This window comes from Diaphorina citri, unplaced genomic scaffold, assembly GCF_000475195.1.
Source record: "Diaphorina citri unplaced genomic scaffold, Diaci psyllid genome assembly version 1.1 scaffold156, whole genome shotgun sequence".
NCBI classification, from domain to species: Eukaryota; Metazoa; Arthropoda; class Insecta; order Hemiptera; family Psyllidae; genus Diaphorina; species Diaphorina citri.
Genome location: NW_007377593.1, coordinates 289,228 through 306,449, shown reverse-complemented (window position 1 = coordinate 306,449; position 17,222 = coordinate 289,228). Strand labels below are relative to the sequence as shown.

The window sequence follows — 17,222 nt, the reverse complement described above, 5'->3', positions numbered from 1 at the left end:
TTGTGGTCAAATTCTCAAATTATATTGAGGATAAAATTCCATACCTCGGCTGGGACTGAACCCACGCCCTCCTGTTTATCAGTCGAGCACCTAGAGCACTACACCACCGAGGCAGGTTGTTAATAGGAATTTTAAGGAATGACTATTCAAGACATCCTGGCCATGAAATATGCCCCGGTGTCGTCGGCAGACGTTGAGCGGTCTTTCTCGAAATTAAATATCTATTAAGTGACAGGAGACTAAATTTTGCTGTCGACAACATAGCAGCACACTTGATCCTGTTATACAACAAATAAATAACAAAAATAAAGCTCATTATTGTGTTAAGCATAAATGCTTGTCACAAATGTCGTTCCCTGCTTAATGCACTACGCTAAATTTTATGACTTGACTTGGACTCGAACCTCCAGATCCGAAGTTCACCGCGCTAACCACTACACAACTGAGGTTGGCCAAACAAACAATAGGCTACTTTACTGTACTTGTATTAGTACTACTACTCGTATTATTGCGGACAAATTCTCAAACAAAGTTCAGGATACTGGATAAAAACGTGTACCTCTGTTGAGATTGAACCCACGCCTTCCTGATTACCAGGCGACCGTTTTGGGTTCTTGACCACTGCACCACCGAGGTCGGTTTGTGTTCCAACCTTCAGAATCTGCACAACTGTGTCTTATGTGTGACCTACCTTAATCTTCGAGATAATCCATTACAGTTGCAGCTAAAATCTAATCAGCAACAGATAACTCGCCACTACTACACAGATAACACTCGCCATATGGCCGTTCACTGGACAATAAATCAAAACAAGCTCTTCTAGCAAGTAGCCATACACGTTGAATCAGGATGGAATGTGAAAATTTCAAGTAGCCTATGTCGCCTGGAGTACTTTTCTTAACAACCACAAAAAATTTCATCGAAATCGGTCGAGCGGTTTTCTCGTGAAAAGAGGACAAAAACGGGTGTATTAGGCTATTTTCTTCACGTTTTTGAACCGCCGCCATTTTGAATCAGGATGGAATGTGAAAATTTCAAGTAGTCTATGTCACCCGGAGTACTTTTCTTAACAACCACAAAAAATTTCTTCAAAATCGGTCGAGCCGTTTTCTCGTGAAAAGAGGACAACCAAAGGTCTTTTTAGCGTAACAGACAGACATACACACATACAGACAGACAGACAGACAGACAGACAGAAATTTTTCTAATGTGATTTTTGGAATCGTGGATGCATAAGGAGTAAGAATAACTAAAAATTTCACGATTCTAAGCAATGTACAGACAAATCTACAATTTTATTTATATAGATTACCCTAAGCCTCTAAGGTTCAGGGAATGGGGGAATCCCTAATCCAGTCTTCATCAAATTTCTTAACATGTGTTGTAGGTAATTGTGCGTATCGTACATCACGTAAAATTATAAATATTTAGTATGTATCTATATCTACCTACTTGTTTTTTTACTGCAAGTAGATAACTAACATAACTGCGAGTCTATCGATATTATCTTGCGAATGTTTACAAATTCGTTGATCCTGCGGTCTTTAACCTCTGCAAACTATAAGATCTTGCTGATTGAACCAACCCAAGACGCTCGTTTGGTACACAGGAGAGCGTGGGTTCGATCCAGGCCGAGGTATGGAATTTTATCCTTATTTACTTGAGAACTTGACCACATAATAATGGAGCTTTAAGGGTTAGGTGGGAGAGAACACCTTCGGCTTTAACCTCGCCTAGTGGTTACCTTCTACTCAAGAGTCTATTATTAGTAGAGGTATAAAGTTCTCACTTTGGAAACCATTTATAAACCTATATAATAAAACTTTATCAACTTTGTTTACCATCAAGATAGAACAAGGAAGTTTAGAGATGCCAGGTTTTATTCATCTTACAAATCAACACATGGAGCACTACCGGATCTTATACCGGCTAAATAACTACTTGCGATCACAACGAACATTTTTACACACGTGTGGTTTAGTGAACCACCTATATTAGATATTAGAAATCCCTCAGCAAAAGAGTCCTGCGGGACCCCCCGAATGCCCGAAGGCGTCGGTATCACAGAAGATAACGCCTTACATTTCTTTCCGTTCACAGAATTTGTAGGGGAAGAACTAAAAAGACATGCGACAGAAAAATTCATCGAGTTAAAACTTGGAATTCACTTTGTTCGATTCTCAAATTCCACACTTCGGCTGGGATTGAACCATGTCCAGATCATTACACCACCAAGTCAATGACTTTTTTTGTATGTTGTCTGTATCGTAGCATGTCCATCCCGTAGTATGTCCCTCATCAGATGGGCGAGAAGCGAGAAGAGACCTCCCATTGGGTGCTGGGTCAACACGAGAGCACCAGAAAGTAACCCGTTCAAAATACAAGCGTTTTTATCGATGATGTATTTCGAACCTCGGACCTTCTGCATGGCATGCAAGCGCGTTACCATTTACACCCTATAGAAGTAGGTTCCTGGTAGGTACCTCATAAAAACATCACCGCTTTGTATTAGGTACACTGTGGTTAACTATACTTTATACTTCGAAATCTGAAGGTACATACGTATATCTCCGAAGTGTAGGTAAAGGGGCAAGTTATCCGATCCACTCTAATAGTTGATGATAAAACAATATTATGAAAGTATTTTTTTAAAAAAAAAAAAAAAAAAAAAAAAAAAAAAAATCGACCACTCCCCATCCAAACACAATCTCAAGGAAAATCTCAATCTCAAACCTCCTTGGCAAAAATCTAATCAGGATTTTGTTTACTTTCAGAATGATGGACTTGCAAGAAGTGCTAGTGATGGAAAACAATAACAACTCACTCGTCAAAGACAACATGGTTGTCAGTGACGTCACAACCAACAACAATCATAACAATCCTAACAATGATGATAACAAGAACAACATCAGCAATAGTAGCAGCAACAACCACAAAGACCATAACTCCAACAACAATCATAATAGTAGCAGTAACAACCACATCATCAACAACAACAACAACAACAACAACAACAACAACCACATCAACAACAGCAACAACAATCATGTTGAGAAGAAAGAAAAGTGCGGAGTCATCAATGAAGGTTTTGTATTGAATGAGAAGTTGCCGGCCGCCATAACGCCTAAAGGTAAATTTACAAGAGATAGATGAAATACCTAAGTAGATACCTAGATACTATAGAGAAAAACCTAGATACTTAGAGATGGAGAAGAGATAGGTAGGTATCTAGTCTAGAGGTATTATTATTTACTCTTTATTGTTTATAATTACATGTACACAAAATACACAGAAATTACAAGCAAGGGGCGAAATTATTGCCCAAGGCAATCTCTACCATTCAACCCTAGACCGTCTTAATAATCTGTGGAAACTGGGAAAAACCTTAGAGTACCTATCTATAACTATCCTTTGGCAACATTTTCAATTCCGATCACATCAGCAGAAGTGGAAATCCCGCAATCCTGGGGCTTTGGTTATTGTTTATTGTAATTTACATATGTATATGTAGCTATATGTAATTTTATTGAAAGATGTGTCCAGAAATACCGGTATACCGGCACTTATGGGGAAAACGTTAGATAATAACAGAGAGGTGGTATTAGAAAATCCAATAAAACCACCTATCACCTTTTCCATAGCTATATGTAATTTTATTGAAAGATGTGTCCAGAAATACCGGTATACCGGCACTTATGGGGAAAACGTTAGATAATAACAGAGAGGTCGTATTAGAAAATCCAATAAAACCACGTATCACCTTTTCCATTTTTTTCCGCAAAGTCATCCTTGTAGAATCTAGGAATTACCAAAGAGTAAGAGCTTCTGCTAAGATGACTCTTCCTAATAAGGAAGTTGCAAGAACCCAAGTGCATAAATATACTTAGTAATCATAAACCACGTCTTAACAAATGAATACATAAGTGATAAACATTTATAGGAGGATTTTCAAATTTCCCCAATTTCGTAAGAATTTCCCCCCCAGACATAAATTTAGTAGGTATGATAAATTCTTCTGTTTGATTTTCAGAATTTTTTTTTTTTAAGAAGAGGTTTGATAGAGGAATGAACTGATGTAACAACGGAGGTCTTATTGTGCCGAAATCCAAGTGAGAAGGGGGACAGGATAGTCAACCGTTACAAGAACGAATCTTACAAGAACAACCGTTACAAGAACCGTTACAAGAATACATTAAGAACCAATTTAGGAAAAATTTCGCCCCGGGCGGAAATCGAACCCACGACCTAACTCATTTTCCATTTCTTATTTACAGCCGACTCTACCGCAGGGCCGGTCAAAAGCGCGTCAGACCTGCGGCACAAATGCGACGAACGTCTCCAGACAATCGACAACATCAAAAAGGAACAACTAGACACCCTCACCAAACTCGAGCTTGAATTCGCCCCGGGCGGAAATCGAACCCACGACCTAACTCATTTTCCATTTCTTATTTACAGCCGACTCTACCGCAGGGCCGGTCAAAAGCTCGTCAGACCTGCGGCACAAATGCGACGAACGTCTCCAGACAATCGACAACATCAAAAAGGAACAATTAGACACCCTGACCAAACTCGAGCTTGAGCACAATCTCAACCCCATCCGGCTTCGAACCAGCAGTCACTCGAGTGTGAAGCGCCGACTGCTGACCAGGACGAGTAGTCAGGCTAGTCTGACCAGTCGGACAGGCCGTAGTGACCTGAGGCCGCGGTCAGGCCTGGAGAGGCCGATCTTAAGGGTGAACACGTCCCCCTATCCTGCCACCAAGGGAACACCGCATTTCACCAAGAAATCCTTTACTTCAGGTAAAGTAAAATGATCTTTTGTGTGCGAGTTATTTTTTTCAGTATGAACTTTTTCAAGTCAACTTTGAAGAACTCCACGGCTTCACACAGTAAAGTAACTCGCGTAAAATGGCAAAAAGAAATAAGGGTGTTGTGTAGGGTGTAATGAAATGAGATCGAGACTGATCTTGAAGGTAAACACGGTAACACCCATATTTATGAACAAAACGCTGGCTCTTAAGTTCGTGCCAAGCATAGTCTCAAGGCATTTGATTGGTCAATTTTGACTTGAGACTGATCTAAGAACGATCATTCTTGTTCATAAATACGAGTGTGATGAGTGAACCTGAACCCCGTATTTCAAACACCGGGAATCGAACACGGGACCTCCGATGCGCAAGCCTATTATATAGGTACATTATGCAACCATAATCATAATAATAGTGCTTATTTATATTGCTCGAATGGGACTAAAGAGTCCCTTTAACCCAACAGCAGGCCTGTACCATTATTGTGGTCAAATTCTTAAACAATGTTGATTATTAAAATTCCATACCTCGACTGGGATTAAATCCACGCCCTGCTGATTACTGATTACCAGGCTAGGTAGGTAATTTTATTGTTAAAATATTTGCTTTTTCCCATCTTCAAGCCAGCCTAGTTAGCTTAGTTGGTAGTGCGTCTGCCTTGTAAGCGCTAGGCCGCGGGTTCGATTCCCGCCCGGGGCGGATTTTATCCCGATGGGATAATGTTCGTTCTCGGAACGGCTGGCTCTCTCCTATCCCGTCTTCCTTCTCTCTTCGATTTCGGGACGATAAGACCCTAGCAGTTACAGTTCCCTCTGTCAAACCTCTTAAAAAAAATCCCATCTTCAATTTTCAGCGGACCTGTCTCGCACCGTCACACACCCCTACTCCAGAACTCAGTCCGTCCAGTCACTCCGAGATGTGTCCAGAACTCAAACCGCGTCCAAACGAGGTGCACTCAGCCATCCCCGCACACCGACCACCTTACTGTCCAAACAGGTAAAGGTCCGCTTGTCGGTCGGAAAAAAAAATCGTGTCGTGTATAGTGGGAACACTCTCATTTAAAGGAGAAGGATAAAAAGGAGTAATTAGATGGCGCTTTTTTATAATAATAATAATAATAATAATAATAATAATAATAATAATAATAATAATAATAATAATAATAATAATAATAATAATAATAATAATAATAATAATAATAATAATAATAATAATAATAATAATAATAATAATAATAATAATAATAATAATAATAATAATAATAATAATAATGAGGTTTGATAGAGGGGACAGCAACTGCCAAGTTTTTATCGTCCCGAATGCGAAAAGAAAGGAAGACAGGATAAAAGAAAGCCAGCCGTTCTGAGAACAAACACTATCCTTTCAGGGTAAAATCCGCCCCGGCCGGGAATCGAAACCGCTACCTAGCGTTTACAAGGCAGACGCGCTGCCCTCCAAGCTAACTAGGCTGGCAGATGATGCTTTATTTAGGCTGTTGAGTTAGGACAGGCAGTATAACTAGCCGAGCTAGGACCAGAAGAAAGAAGAAGAGAAGGAGAAGCAGGTAACGGAAGAAGAAGACGACGACCAAAGTCCAAGGAAGACGAGGCAAATGTAGAAAATGACGAAGGAAGGATAACGAAAAAGAAAAAGAAGACGAAGAAGGAGGAGGAGAAGAAGAAGAAGAAGACAATCTGGAGCTAAATTGACCACATTACGAGGGAATCATTAGGTAAAAATTGATGTTTGCCTATTTTAAAATAGGTAGAATCATCTTAAAAAAAAACTAGCGAAATGAGGATTTTTTACAGAACCATTTAAATTAAATAAAATCTAACCTATTAATCATGATGACACGATGAAATTGCAATTTCCTACACTTCTCTACTTCTACCGAACAAAGAGATCGTTGTGCAAACCGCCAGAAATCAGTGCGGGGCCACAACGACGACCAGAAAATATGACACGATGAAATTGCAATTTCCTACACTTCTCTACTTCTACCGAACAAAGAGATCGTTGTGCAAACCGCCAGAAATCAGTGCGGGACTGCGGGGCCACAAAGACGACCAGAAAAAATACTCAGCTCAATTTCTTGATTTTCTACGAGAGTCGGTACTATGGTCAAGGCTCCGTTGAGGACACTTCTATTCATTAGCATGGTTTGTTTATTTTCTCTTGGGTCGGTACTAGGCAAGGGTTGATCGTCGGTTCTCCGTTGTGGACGCCTAGTCAGGCTCGCTTCACAGAAGAGTCCTTAAGATGACCGATCGCAAGAGACTGCAGGGGTCCGTTCGCTGGTCCATGTAATATGTAGTCACTTCAGATTTCCATTTGTTCGCGGGACAAAGGCGGACCGGACCATTTTGGTCCGGTGCAGTTTGGTCCGTCTAATACAGGGATTCCCAAACTTTGGTCCGCGAGAAATTATGAAATTCAAAAGAGATCCGTGGCTTTAGCGAGTTTGGGAATTCCTGGTCTAATGTATAGTCCCCTTAAGGAAAAAGTACAATAGTTAGGTTACCCCTCATAACTCAATCAGGTAGGTATAGGCACCTACTATTTCATGGCGTTGATGTTTCCAAACACATTCATTTTCTGCTCACACATCGTACTTGCGTCTTGAATATTATTCGAATTTGTCAAATTCTCACACACCTTACTCGAACTAATAACCAATTACCAGCAGAGTTGTAGAAAACATCCGTAGATTTTAACAAAGAAATAATATGTTATGATGCTACCTTGCTACACATTTATAGTTAAAGTAGGAATACATACATACTGTAAATGGGTAAGGTATTTTAGGAGTTATTTTTGCCTAGTTAGCTTGGTTGGTAGAGCGTCAGCCTTGTAAGCGTTCGGCTGCGGGTTCGATTCCCACCCGGGGCGGATTTTATCCTGAACGGATAAGGTTCGTTCTCAGAACTGCTTGCTCTCTCCTATCTTGTCTTCCTTCTCTCTTTGATTTCGGGACGATAAGACCTGAGCAGTTACAGTTCCCTCTATCAATCCTCTTTTTTTTAAGTCTTCCTAACCCAACACCAGTCCACAGTTCTTTTCACCTTAACCTCTGTTACCTCTTTAATAATCCTCGCCATTTATTTATTTTATTTTATTTTATCTATCTTGTCTTCCTTCTCTCTTTGATTTCGGGACGATAAGACCTGAGCAGTTACAGTTCCCTCTATCAATCCTCTTTTTTTTAAGTCGTCCTAACCCAACATCAGTCCACAGTTCTTTTCACCTTAACCTCTGTTACCTCTTTAATAATCCTCGCCATTCACCCTCAGACCTTTATTTTATTTTATTTATTTTATTGTACAGGATTACAACAGGTGCATAGTACAAAGTCATACAAAGAACCAGAAATACAATGTTGAACAGGTTATCAGAATAGAACAATCAAGATAATTATAACTATGACTAAATTAAAGCAGATAATGATCATCTAAATACCTTTATATGTAATTAAAAAAAAAAAAAAATTACCCTCAGACCGGACCGCAGTCTGTCAGCCGAGCCGGTCGGAGCGACAAAGTCAACTTTGTTTCGAGAACAAACCTTTGTCTGTTCAGGATAAAGTTCGGCTCGGGCGGGCATCGAACCTGCAACCTTGTTCTTAGAAGGCATCAGCCGCGCTACCCTCCAAGCTAACTAGATTGGACAGTGAAAGAGCTGATAGGCGATTTAGTCTCCCAAGCACCAACATAAAAGCTAACTGCCAAAAGCTGTCACGACTCCATCTGTACCAAATACACAAGACCTTGTTTAGACTGTGGGATTAGGGGCTTTTTAGTATGTCATTCTTGCAGTATAAACAGGGAACATTCTATTCTTTTTTTACTCTAGTTTAATTACCCTTCTCATTTCCTTCCATCCCCAGGGATCTCATCCACTGACCCCATCATCCCGGTACCCCACCACCCCCACCTCCGGGGGCCACAACCCCTCGTACTCCTCATCAGGCAGTGAAGCGAGTATCGAGCCCAGAACCCCCACCGTGTCTAAGAGTCCTCTGGGCCGCACCTTCTCAGCTGGTGAGTGAGTAGAGAAGAATGAGTGAGTTACGAAGAAGAACTACTCTTATTTATGACTACAAACAGGGTCTTTTGCTGTAAACATTTTATACTGTTTTATGAGGCCCATAAAATACACAAGTAGAGCCCGGATTTTATTGAATTGCATATTTTGAAACTTTGGTGCATTGTGGACTAATTTTGGTACATATTTGCATATTATTTTGGCCTTTCTTTCCTTGCATATAACCCGAGTTCTATTAACACAAGATATTGTTTAGACTACTGGAATAAATGGACTTCTTAGTATCATTCGAGCAGGAGTGCAAATCTTTGTTGACTCTGGGAATCGAACCCGGGACCTTCTGAATGTCAAACATACGTACCGGAGCAACAGTGCTCTTATTTTTTTATTTTATTTTTTTTTTCTTGCCACAGATTGTGTCCACTTATTTTGTTGTTCCGCCGCCAATTTCTTCCGCTAATTTTCTCCACTTATTTGTTGCCAGGATCTCACATGTCCCTCCCGTCTCTATCACCCCTCCCATGCCACCAATGTCAACATTCCCCTCCGACCTGGTCCCCCTATATTCTACCCATGAATACAGACCATCATCCTAGGGTAAGTACTTTCCGTGTCAAGCTCGTTCGTCAAATCTTGCCCATCCAGAAAATAGCGGTCTGGATGGCCGTGTCATTAGCATGCAAAAAAATCTAGCTCCGTGCAGGGTTTCTCCAACAGAGGTCATATTTACAAGTAAATGAGCAGGACCTTAAAGTGTGCCACATTTACATCAGAGTCTGCAGGTAAAAGACAGCGCGTTGAATGCATCAGTTCCCTATGGAACACTGAAGGAGTGAAGGTGTTTCTTTTGCCAGAGTACTTAGCTTGGAGGGTAGCGCCTAGCGCATCTGCCTTGTAAGCGCTAGGTCGTGGGTTCAATTCCCATCCGGGCCGAATTTTTTTCTTAAACACATAGGATTCGTTCTCGGAACAGCTGATGGCTTATTCTTATCCTGTCTTCCTTCTCACTCCGATCAGCAGTTTTTCCGAACGTTTTCCTAAAAAAATCGTTTTCGGAACGGCTGGCTTACTTCTATGCTGTAATCCTTTTCTCTTAGATTTTGGGACGTTACCTCCAATGTCACAGTTCCCTCTACCTAAACTTCTTCTAAACAAATTTGTCGTATTTTTCCAGTTGTACAAAAATCACTCGAGGCGGGACCTGGGTCATCATTACGAGGAGCTTCCTGAGGACTCGGAGGGCCTCGTGTGGCGTAGACTTCACATGAGTCGAGCCAAGCTGAAGGCCACAGCTACCACGTCCGAACTACTGTCAGGATTTGCCATGGTGAGTACTGTGAATCATTGCTCCGTAGTTAGGGTCCCCCCTTGGCCATTCATTTTGCTCCTTTACTGTGGACCTTACTACGAAAATTTGAAGCATCCATCCTCCCCCTTTCGGAAACGGAACCGGTTCTCTTTTGGAAACTGAATTGGCGCCTGTACTAAATCATAGGAAATCCAAGATGCACCATCGGAATCGTTTCCGTTTTTGAAAGTTTACCTAAAGGAAAATAAACCTTAAACTGTGTCCACACATAGTAGACTCTTTCCATCAACCGTTGATCGACTCGATCAATGTTGACTGAAACCGTACACTGCCTCGAAAACATATTCACCTCTTTATCTCGTCGATTGACGGCGTCGACCAATTGTCCACAGCTTTAGGTAATGATGTAATTCGAAACTCTTCCTCTACTTCAGGTCGCCATGGTGGAACTTCAAATCAACGAGCCAACCAACGTCCCCGAGTGGCTCTTCATAATGTTTGCCGTCTGCACCACCGTCCTGGTTGCTGTCCACATCTTCGCCCTTATGATCTCCACCTACCTCCTTCCTAACATCGAAGCCATCTCCAAACTCCAGTCCACAAAACTGGTCTCAGAGTCACCTCACGAACGCATGCGCGGGTTCGTAGAGCTCGCCTGGGCATTCAGCACCGTACTGGGACTCTTCCTCTTTCTGGTCGAAGTGGCGATCCTTTGCTGGGTGAAATTCTGGGATTACTCCCTGCGGGCGGCGATTGCTGCGACCATTATAGTGATTCCGGTGCTGATCATTTTCGTGGTGTTTGTGGTGCACTTCTATCACAATGTGGTCAAGTATAAGTGCAAGACGTCCATTTCGGACATGAAGGAACTGGAGGACATTAAGAAGAAGTTGGATGCTGGACATGTCGTGTGATCGGCTGGTAACGGTGAGGTTGTGGGTTTGAAGATATTGAGGACATAAAGAAAAAGTTGGACATGTTGTGTGACCCTTGGTGCTTGCCTGGTAAACTGGAGGTCACGGGTTCGAATGAAAAATTGAGGATACTAAGAAGAAGTTGGACGCGGGACATGTTGTGTGACCGGCTCGGCTGGTGGTGGAGAGGTTGAGGGTTCGAATGAAAGAACTGGATGTGACCTCTGAGGCTCGCTTGGTAACCGAGAAGAAATTGGATACCTACTTTGCGTCTTCGAAGCCTGGGAATTGATAGTTGTGGGTTCGAATAAAAGAACTGGAGGAAATTAAGAAGAAGAAAAAGAAAGAAGGAGAAACTGGAAGCTATCGCTGGACACATTGTGTGACCTGAGGAGCGCCTGGTGACCGATAGGTCGCGGGATAGAATCTCTTCATTCTCATCCAAAGCATGGATTTCCAGCCTCGATTTGAGGACTTTGAGTGATTTTTCCCCAATTCTCTAGAGATTAATGTAAATATTTAGGTGTATAGTTTGTATCTACAGGTTGTATTTTATGTAGTTTGTAGCGAATAAGTAAACCGATTAACTGTGATCTTAGAAAAGATATAGGTAGATATTTTTTTTTCAGAATTTTTAGAATTAGGTGACTTTCTATTTTACACTTTCACCGTAGTGCCATTACGCCAACAGTAGACAGTCCGTCTACTGACCTCATATAAATACCACTGGCGTCTAGTAACATTCCAGTCCGGTTGGACAAAATGCACTTCTGTACAGGCACAAATCCAATACTTACCAACTAACTGGAGGTTTCTGGACATCCAAAGGGTTTAAGCCCCTCAATCCTTCCAACACTTTGAGAAAGGTATTATGCCTATCTTAAGAACAGGGAAAGTCAAACAAGTTAATACAGAATCTACTGGAGATGCAAAATGGCAAACCTCCCTGGGCTGCGTTCCTGAAAGCCACTTTGGAAATTTAAGTGCACATTAATTTTCCTGAGGGCTTTTCTTGTAGATAGCTAAAAACCACTAAAGGAGCTATCTGCCGCAAGCCGCAAAAGGAAATAGATTTTAAAAGGAAAAACCACAGTTTTATCATGGTCCATTCTTTGTCACCGAACCGCCCCAATTTCCGAAAGCTCCTTCCCTATTGGGTAGATTCGTAGAAGCTTAACCCATCCCTTGGGGCTGTTTGTCCCTACACCTAAGCCGGGCTTTTTGGCCTCGGAGTGGGCTTTTTGTGTATGAACCGCAAGCACCAACATAAAAGCTAACTGCCAAAAGCTGTCACGACTCCATCTGTACCAAATACACAAGACCTTGTTTAGACTGTGGGATTAAAGGGGCTTTTCAGTGTCATTCTTGCAGTATAAACAGGGAACATTCTATTCTTTTTTTACTCTAGTTTAATTACCCTTCTCATTTCCTTCCATCCCCAGGGATCTCATCCACTGACCCCATCATCCCGGTACCCCACCACCCCCACCTCCGGGGGCCACAACCCCTCGTACTCCTCATCAGGCAGTGAAGCGAGTATCGAGCCCAGAACCCCCACCGTGTCTAAGAGTCCTCTGGGCCGCACCTTCTCAGCTGGTGAGTGAGTAGAGAAGAATGAGTGAGTTACGAAGAAGAACTACTCTTATTTATGACTACAAACAGGGTCTTTTGCTGTAAACATTTTATACTGTTTTATGAGGCCCATAAAATACACAAGTAGAGCCCGGATTTTATTGAATTGCATATTTTGAAACTTTGGTGCATTGTGGACTAATTTTGGTACATATTTGCATATTATTTTGGCCTTTCTTTCCTTGCATATAACCCGAGTTCTATTAATATAAGATATTGTTTAGACTATACTGGAATAAATGGACTTCTTAGTGTTATTCGAGCAGGAGTGCAAATCTTTGTTGACTCTGGGAATCGAACCCGGGACCTTCTGAATGTCAAACATACGTACCGGAGCAACAGTGCTCTTATTTTTTTATTTTATTTTTTTTTTCTTGCCACAGATTGTGTCCACTTATTTTGTTGTTCCGCCGCCAATTTCTTCCGCTAATTTTCTCCACTTATTTGTTGCCAGGATCTCACATGTCCCTCCCGTCTCTATCACCCCTCCCATGCCACCAATGTCAACATTCCCCTCCGACCTGGTCCCCCTATATTCTACCCATGAATACAGACCATCATCCTAGGGTAAGTACTAAAGAGCACCATCATCTAATCTCTTCTCAAGCTTACTTTACTTTCCGTGTCAAGCTCGTTCGTCAAATCTTGCCCATCCAGAAAATAGCGGTCTGGATGGCCGTGTCAATAGCATGCAAAAAATCTAGCTCCGTGCAGGGTTTCTCCAACAGAGGACATATTTACAAGTAAATGAGCAGGACCTTAAAATGTGCCACATTTACATCAGAGTCTGCAGGTAAAAGACAGCGAGCGCGTTGAATGCATCAGTTCCCTATGGATCTCTGAAGGAGTGAAGGTGTTTCTTTTGCCAGTTCCCACCCGGGGCGAATTTTTTCCTTAAACACATAGGATTCGTTCTCGGAACAGCTGATGGCTTATTCTTATCCTGTCTTCCTTCTCACTCCGATTTCGGAACGATGAGACAGACCTCAGCAGTTTTTCCGAACGTTTTCCTAAAAAAATAGTTTTCGGAACGGCTGGCTTACTTCTATGCTGTAATCCTTTTCTCTTCGATTTTGGGACGTTCGAGAGGGAGCAGACATCGTTCGACATCGAGAGGGAGCAGAGATACAATGATCGAAATTGGTGGAGAGGCTTCGTACATCGACCCGTCCCATGATGGAACGATTATGGATTGATTGATTGATTGATTGATTGATTGATTTGGAACGTTACCTCCATTATCACAGTTCCCTCTACCTAAACTTCTTCTAAACAAATTTGTCGTATTTTTCCAGTTGTACAAAAACCACTCCAGGCGGGATCTAGGCCATCATTTCGAGGAGCTTCCTGAGGACTCGGAGGGCCTCGTGTGGCGTAGACTTCACATGAGTCGAGCCAAGCTGAAGGCCACAGCTACCACGTCCGAACTACTGTCAGGATTTGCCATGGTGAGTACTGTGAATCATTGCTCCGTAGTTAGGGTCCCCCCTTGGCCATTCATTTTGCTCCTTTACTGTGGACCTTACTACGAAAATTTGAAGCATCCATCCTCCCCCTTTCGGAAACGGAACCGGTTCTCTTTTGGAAACTGAATTGGCGCCTGTACTAAATCATAGGAAATCCAAGATGCACCATCGGAATCGTTTCCGTTTTTGAAAGTTTACCTAAAGGAAAATAAACCTTAAACTGTGTCCACACATAGTAGACTCTTTCCATCAACCGTTGATCGACTCGATCAATGTTGACTGAAACCGTACACTGCCTCGAAAACATATTCACCTCTTTATCTCGTCGATTGACGGCGTCGACCAATTGTCCACAGCTTTAGGTAATGATGTAATTCGAAACTCTTCCTCTACTTCAGGTCGCCATGGTGGAACTTCAAATCAACGAGCCAACCAACGTCCCCGAGTGGCTCTTCATAATGTTTGCCGTCTGCACCACCGTCCTGGTTGCTGTCCACATCTTCGCCCTTATGATCTCCACCTACCTCCTTCCCGGTAATGATGTGATTCGAAATTCTTCCTCTACTTCAGGTCGCCATGGTGGAACTTCAAATCAACGAGCCAACCAACGTCCCCGAGTGGCTCTTCATCATGTTTGCCGTCTGCACCACCGTCCTGGTTGCTGTCCACATCTTCGCCCTTATGATCTCCACCTACCTCCTTCCTAACATCGAAGCCATCTCCAAACTCCAGTCCACAAAACTGGTCTCAGAGTCACCTCACGAACGCATGCGCGGGTTCGTAGAGCTCGCCTGGGCATTCAGCACCGTACTGGGACTCTTCCTCTTTCTGGTCGAAGTGGCGATCCTTTGCTGGGTGAAATTCTGGGATTACTCCCTGCGGGCGGCGATTGCTGCGACCATTATAGTGATTCCGGTGCTGATCATTTTCGTGGTGTTTGTGGTGCACTTCTATCACAATGTGGTCAAGTATAAGTGCAAGACGTCCATTTCGGACATGAAGGAACTGGAGGACATTAAGAAGAAGTTGGATGCTGGACATGTCGTGTGATCGGCTGGTAACGGTGAGGTTGTGGGTTTGAAGATATTGAGGACATAAAGAAAAAGTTGGACATGTTGTGTGACCCTTGGTGCTTGCCTGGTAAACTGGAGGTCACGGGTTCGAATGAAAAATTGAGGATACTAAGAAGAAGTTGGACGCGGGACATGTTGTGTGACCGGCTCGGCTGGTGGTGGAGAGGTTGAGGGTTCGAATGAAAGAACTGGATGTGACCTCTGAGGCTCGCTTGGTAACCGAGAAGAAATTGGATACCTACTTTGCGTCTTCGAAGCCTGGGAATTGATAGTTGTGGGTTCGAATAAAAGAACTGGAGGAAATTAAGAAGAAGAAAAAGAAAGAAGGAGAAACTGGAAGCTATCGCTGGACACATTGTGTGACCTGAGGAGCGCCTGGTGACCGATAGGTCGCGGGATAGAATCTCTTCATTCTCATCCAAAGCATGGATTTCCAGCCTCGATTTGAGGACTTTGAGTGATTTTTCCCCAATTCTCTAGAGATTAATGTAAATATTTAGGTGTATAGTTTGTATCTACAGGTTGTATTTTATGTAGTTTGTAGCGAATAAGTAAACCGATTAACTGTGATCTTAGAAAAGATATAGGTAGATATTTTTTTTTCAGAATTTTTAGAATTAGGTGACTTTCTATTTTACACTTTCACCGTAGTGCCATTACGCCAACAGTAGACAGTCCGTCTACTGACCTCATATAAATACCACTGGCGTCTAGTAACATTCCAGTCCGGTTGGACAAAATGCACTTCTGTACAGGCACAAATCCAATACTGATCAACTAACTGGAGGTTTCTGGACATCCAAAGGGTTCAAGCCCCTCAATCCTTCCAACACTTTGAGAAAGGTATTATGCCTATCTTAAGAACAGGGAAAGTTAAACAAGTTAATACAGAATCTACTGGAAGTCCAAAATGGCAAACCTCCCTGGGCTGCGTTCCTGAAAGCCACTTTGGAAATTTAAGTACACCTTACATTTGGCAATATTCTGACGTCACAACGACAATATTAGTTATAATTTACATACTTTTAATGGTTATCTAAAGTTTTCAAAGGTTTCTCTTCAGTAATCTTACGTCATTATATTTGCCAAGTGCCAGATTCAAAGTTGCTGGAATATTGCCTTGGTGTCTAGAAGAAGAACGGACTAAGCCTCGTTTCGAGATATTTCGAGTTAAAGTCTCTAGGAAAAGAAACGGTTGCACACGGATGCATACGGTTAGCCAAACGGGATTTCTAATAACGTCTCAACTACAACTGACATTGCTATAGTTCCTCTACTAGTGGGTATAGTGCGTTTCAGACTGTGACTTAGTAAAAAAAAAAAAAACTGAAAAAATCTTATTTTGTAAGTTAGTCCGTTCTTCCACTTGGTCCTTCATTTTCCCTTCATGCGAGAAACAAACATCTCAGGCAGAGTTCACTTAGGCTGAAGGTATACTTGTACTTTTAAGTCAAAGCAGTCTTTGCAGTCAAAGCAAAGCAAAGGTTAAAGCAGTATACTTGTACTTCTCAGGCAGAGTTCACTTATGCTGGACATTGGGCTGTAGGGAATTTGTCCCATTCTGAATCCACCAAATACTCATAGGTTCTTGCCGTACTGTAGTGAGCGGGGGCGGTTTTGGTGCCGTACACGGTCAGTTTGACTGATACCACTTTGCCGCCCTTGTTTTCTTTCTGAAACAAATAAAAATATTGAATAAATAATATTAAATCAAGATCACCTGTTTCCTTTATTTTCATTGAGGCGCTTTTTTTTCAAGAGATTTGATAGAGGGAACTGTACCTAACTGCTAGGGTCTTATCGTCCCGAAATCGAAGAATTAAGGGAACATAAAGGACCGATTGGATTATAGAACCTGGAAAAGTTAGGCTTAGCTTGGGAGTTTGATAGAGGGAACTGTAACTGCTAAGGTCTAATCGTCCTGAAATCGAAGAGAGAAGGAAGACAGGGTAGGAGGAAGCCAGCCGTTCCGA

General features: G+C 42.2%; 2 protein-coding genes across 3 annotated transcripts; both read left to right on the top strand.

Moving 5' to 3' along the window:
• Positions 1–2,774: 2,774 nt before the first annotated feature.
• Positions 2,775–11,805, top strand: LOC103505212 (putative uncharacterized protein DDB_G0289263). 2 transcript variants are annotated; one of them, XM_026820563.1, is made up of 8 exons: positions 2,775–3,130; positions 4,275–4,399; positions 4,584–4,803; positions 5,665–5,807; positions 8,698–8,851; positions 9,340–9,452; positions 10,030–10,182; positions 10,599–11,805. In XM_026820563.1, exons 1-8 carry the CDS (start codon positions 2,776–2,778, stop codon positions 11,076–11,078), a joined length of 1,743 nt encoding a protein of 580 aa, XP_026676364.1. In that variant the 5' UTR covers position 2,775; the 3' UTR covers positions 11,079–11,805. The 2 variants fall into 2 exon arrangements, with proteins under 2 accessions (XP_026676364.1, XP_008467752.1); XM_008469530.3 differs by lacking the exon at positions 4,275–4,399 and having other exon boundaries at positions 4,459–4,803.
• Positions 11,806–12,454: 649 nt separating this feature from the next.
• Positions 12,455–16,963, top strand: LOC103505211 (calcium release-activated calcium channel protein 1-like). Its single transcript, XM_026820565.1, has 4 exons — positions 12,455–12,674; positions 13,165–13,277; positions 14,006–14,158; positions 14,747–16,963. Exons 2-4 carry the CDS (start codon positions 13,173–13,175, stop codon positions 15,224–15,226), a joined length of 738 nt encoding a protein of 245 aa, XP_026676366.1. The 5' UTR covers positions 12,455–12,674; positions 13,165–13,172; the 3' UTR covers positions 15,227–16,963.
• The last annotated feature ends 259 nt before the right edge of the window (positions 16,964–17,222 follow it).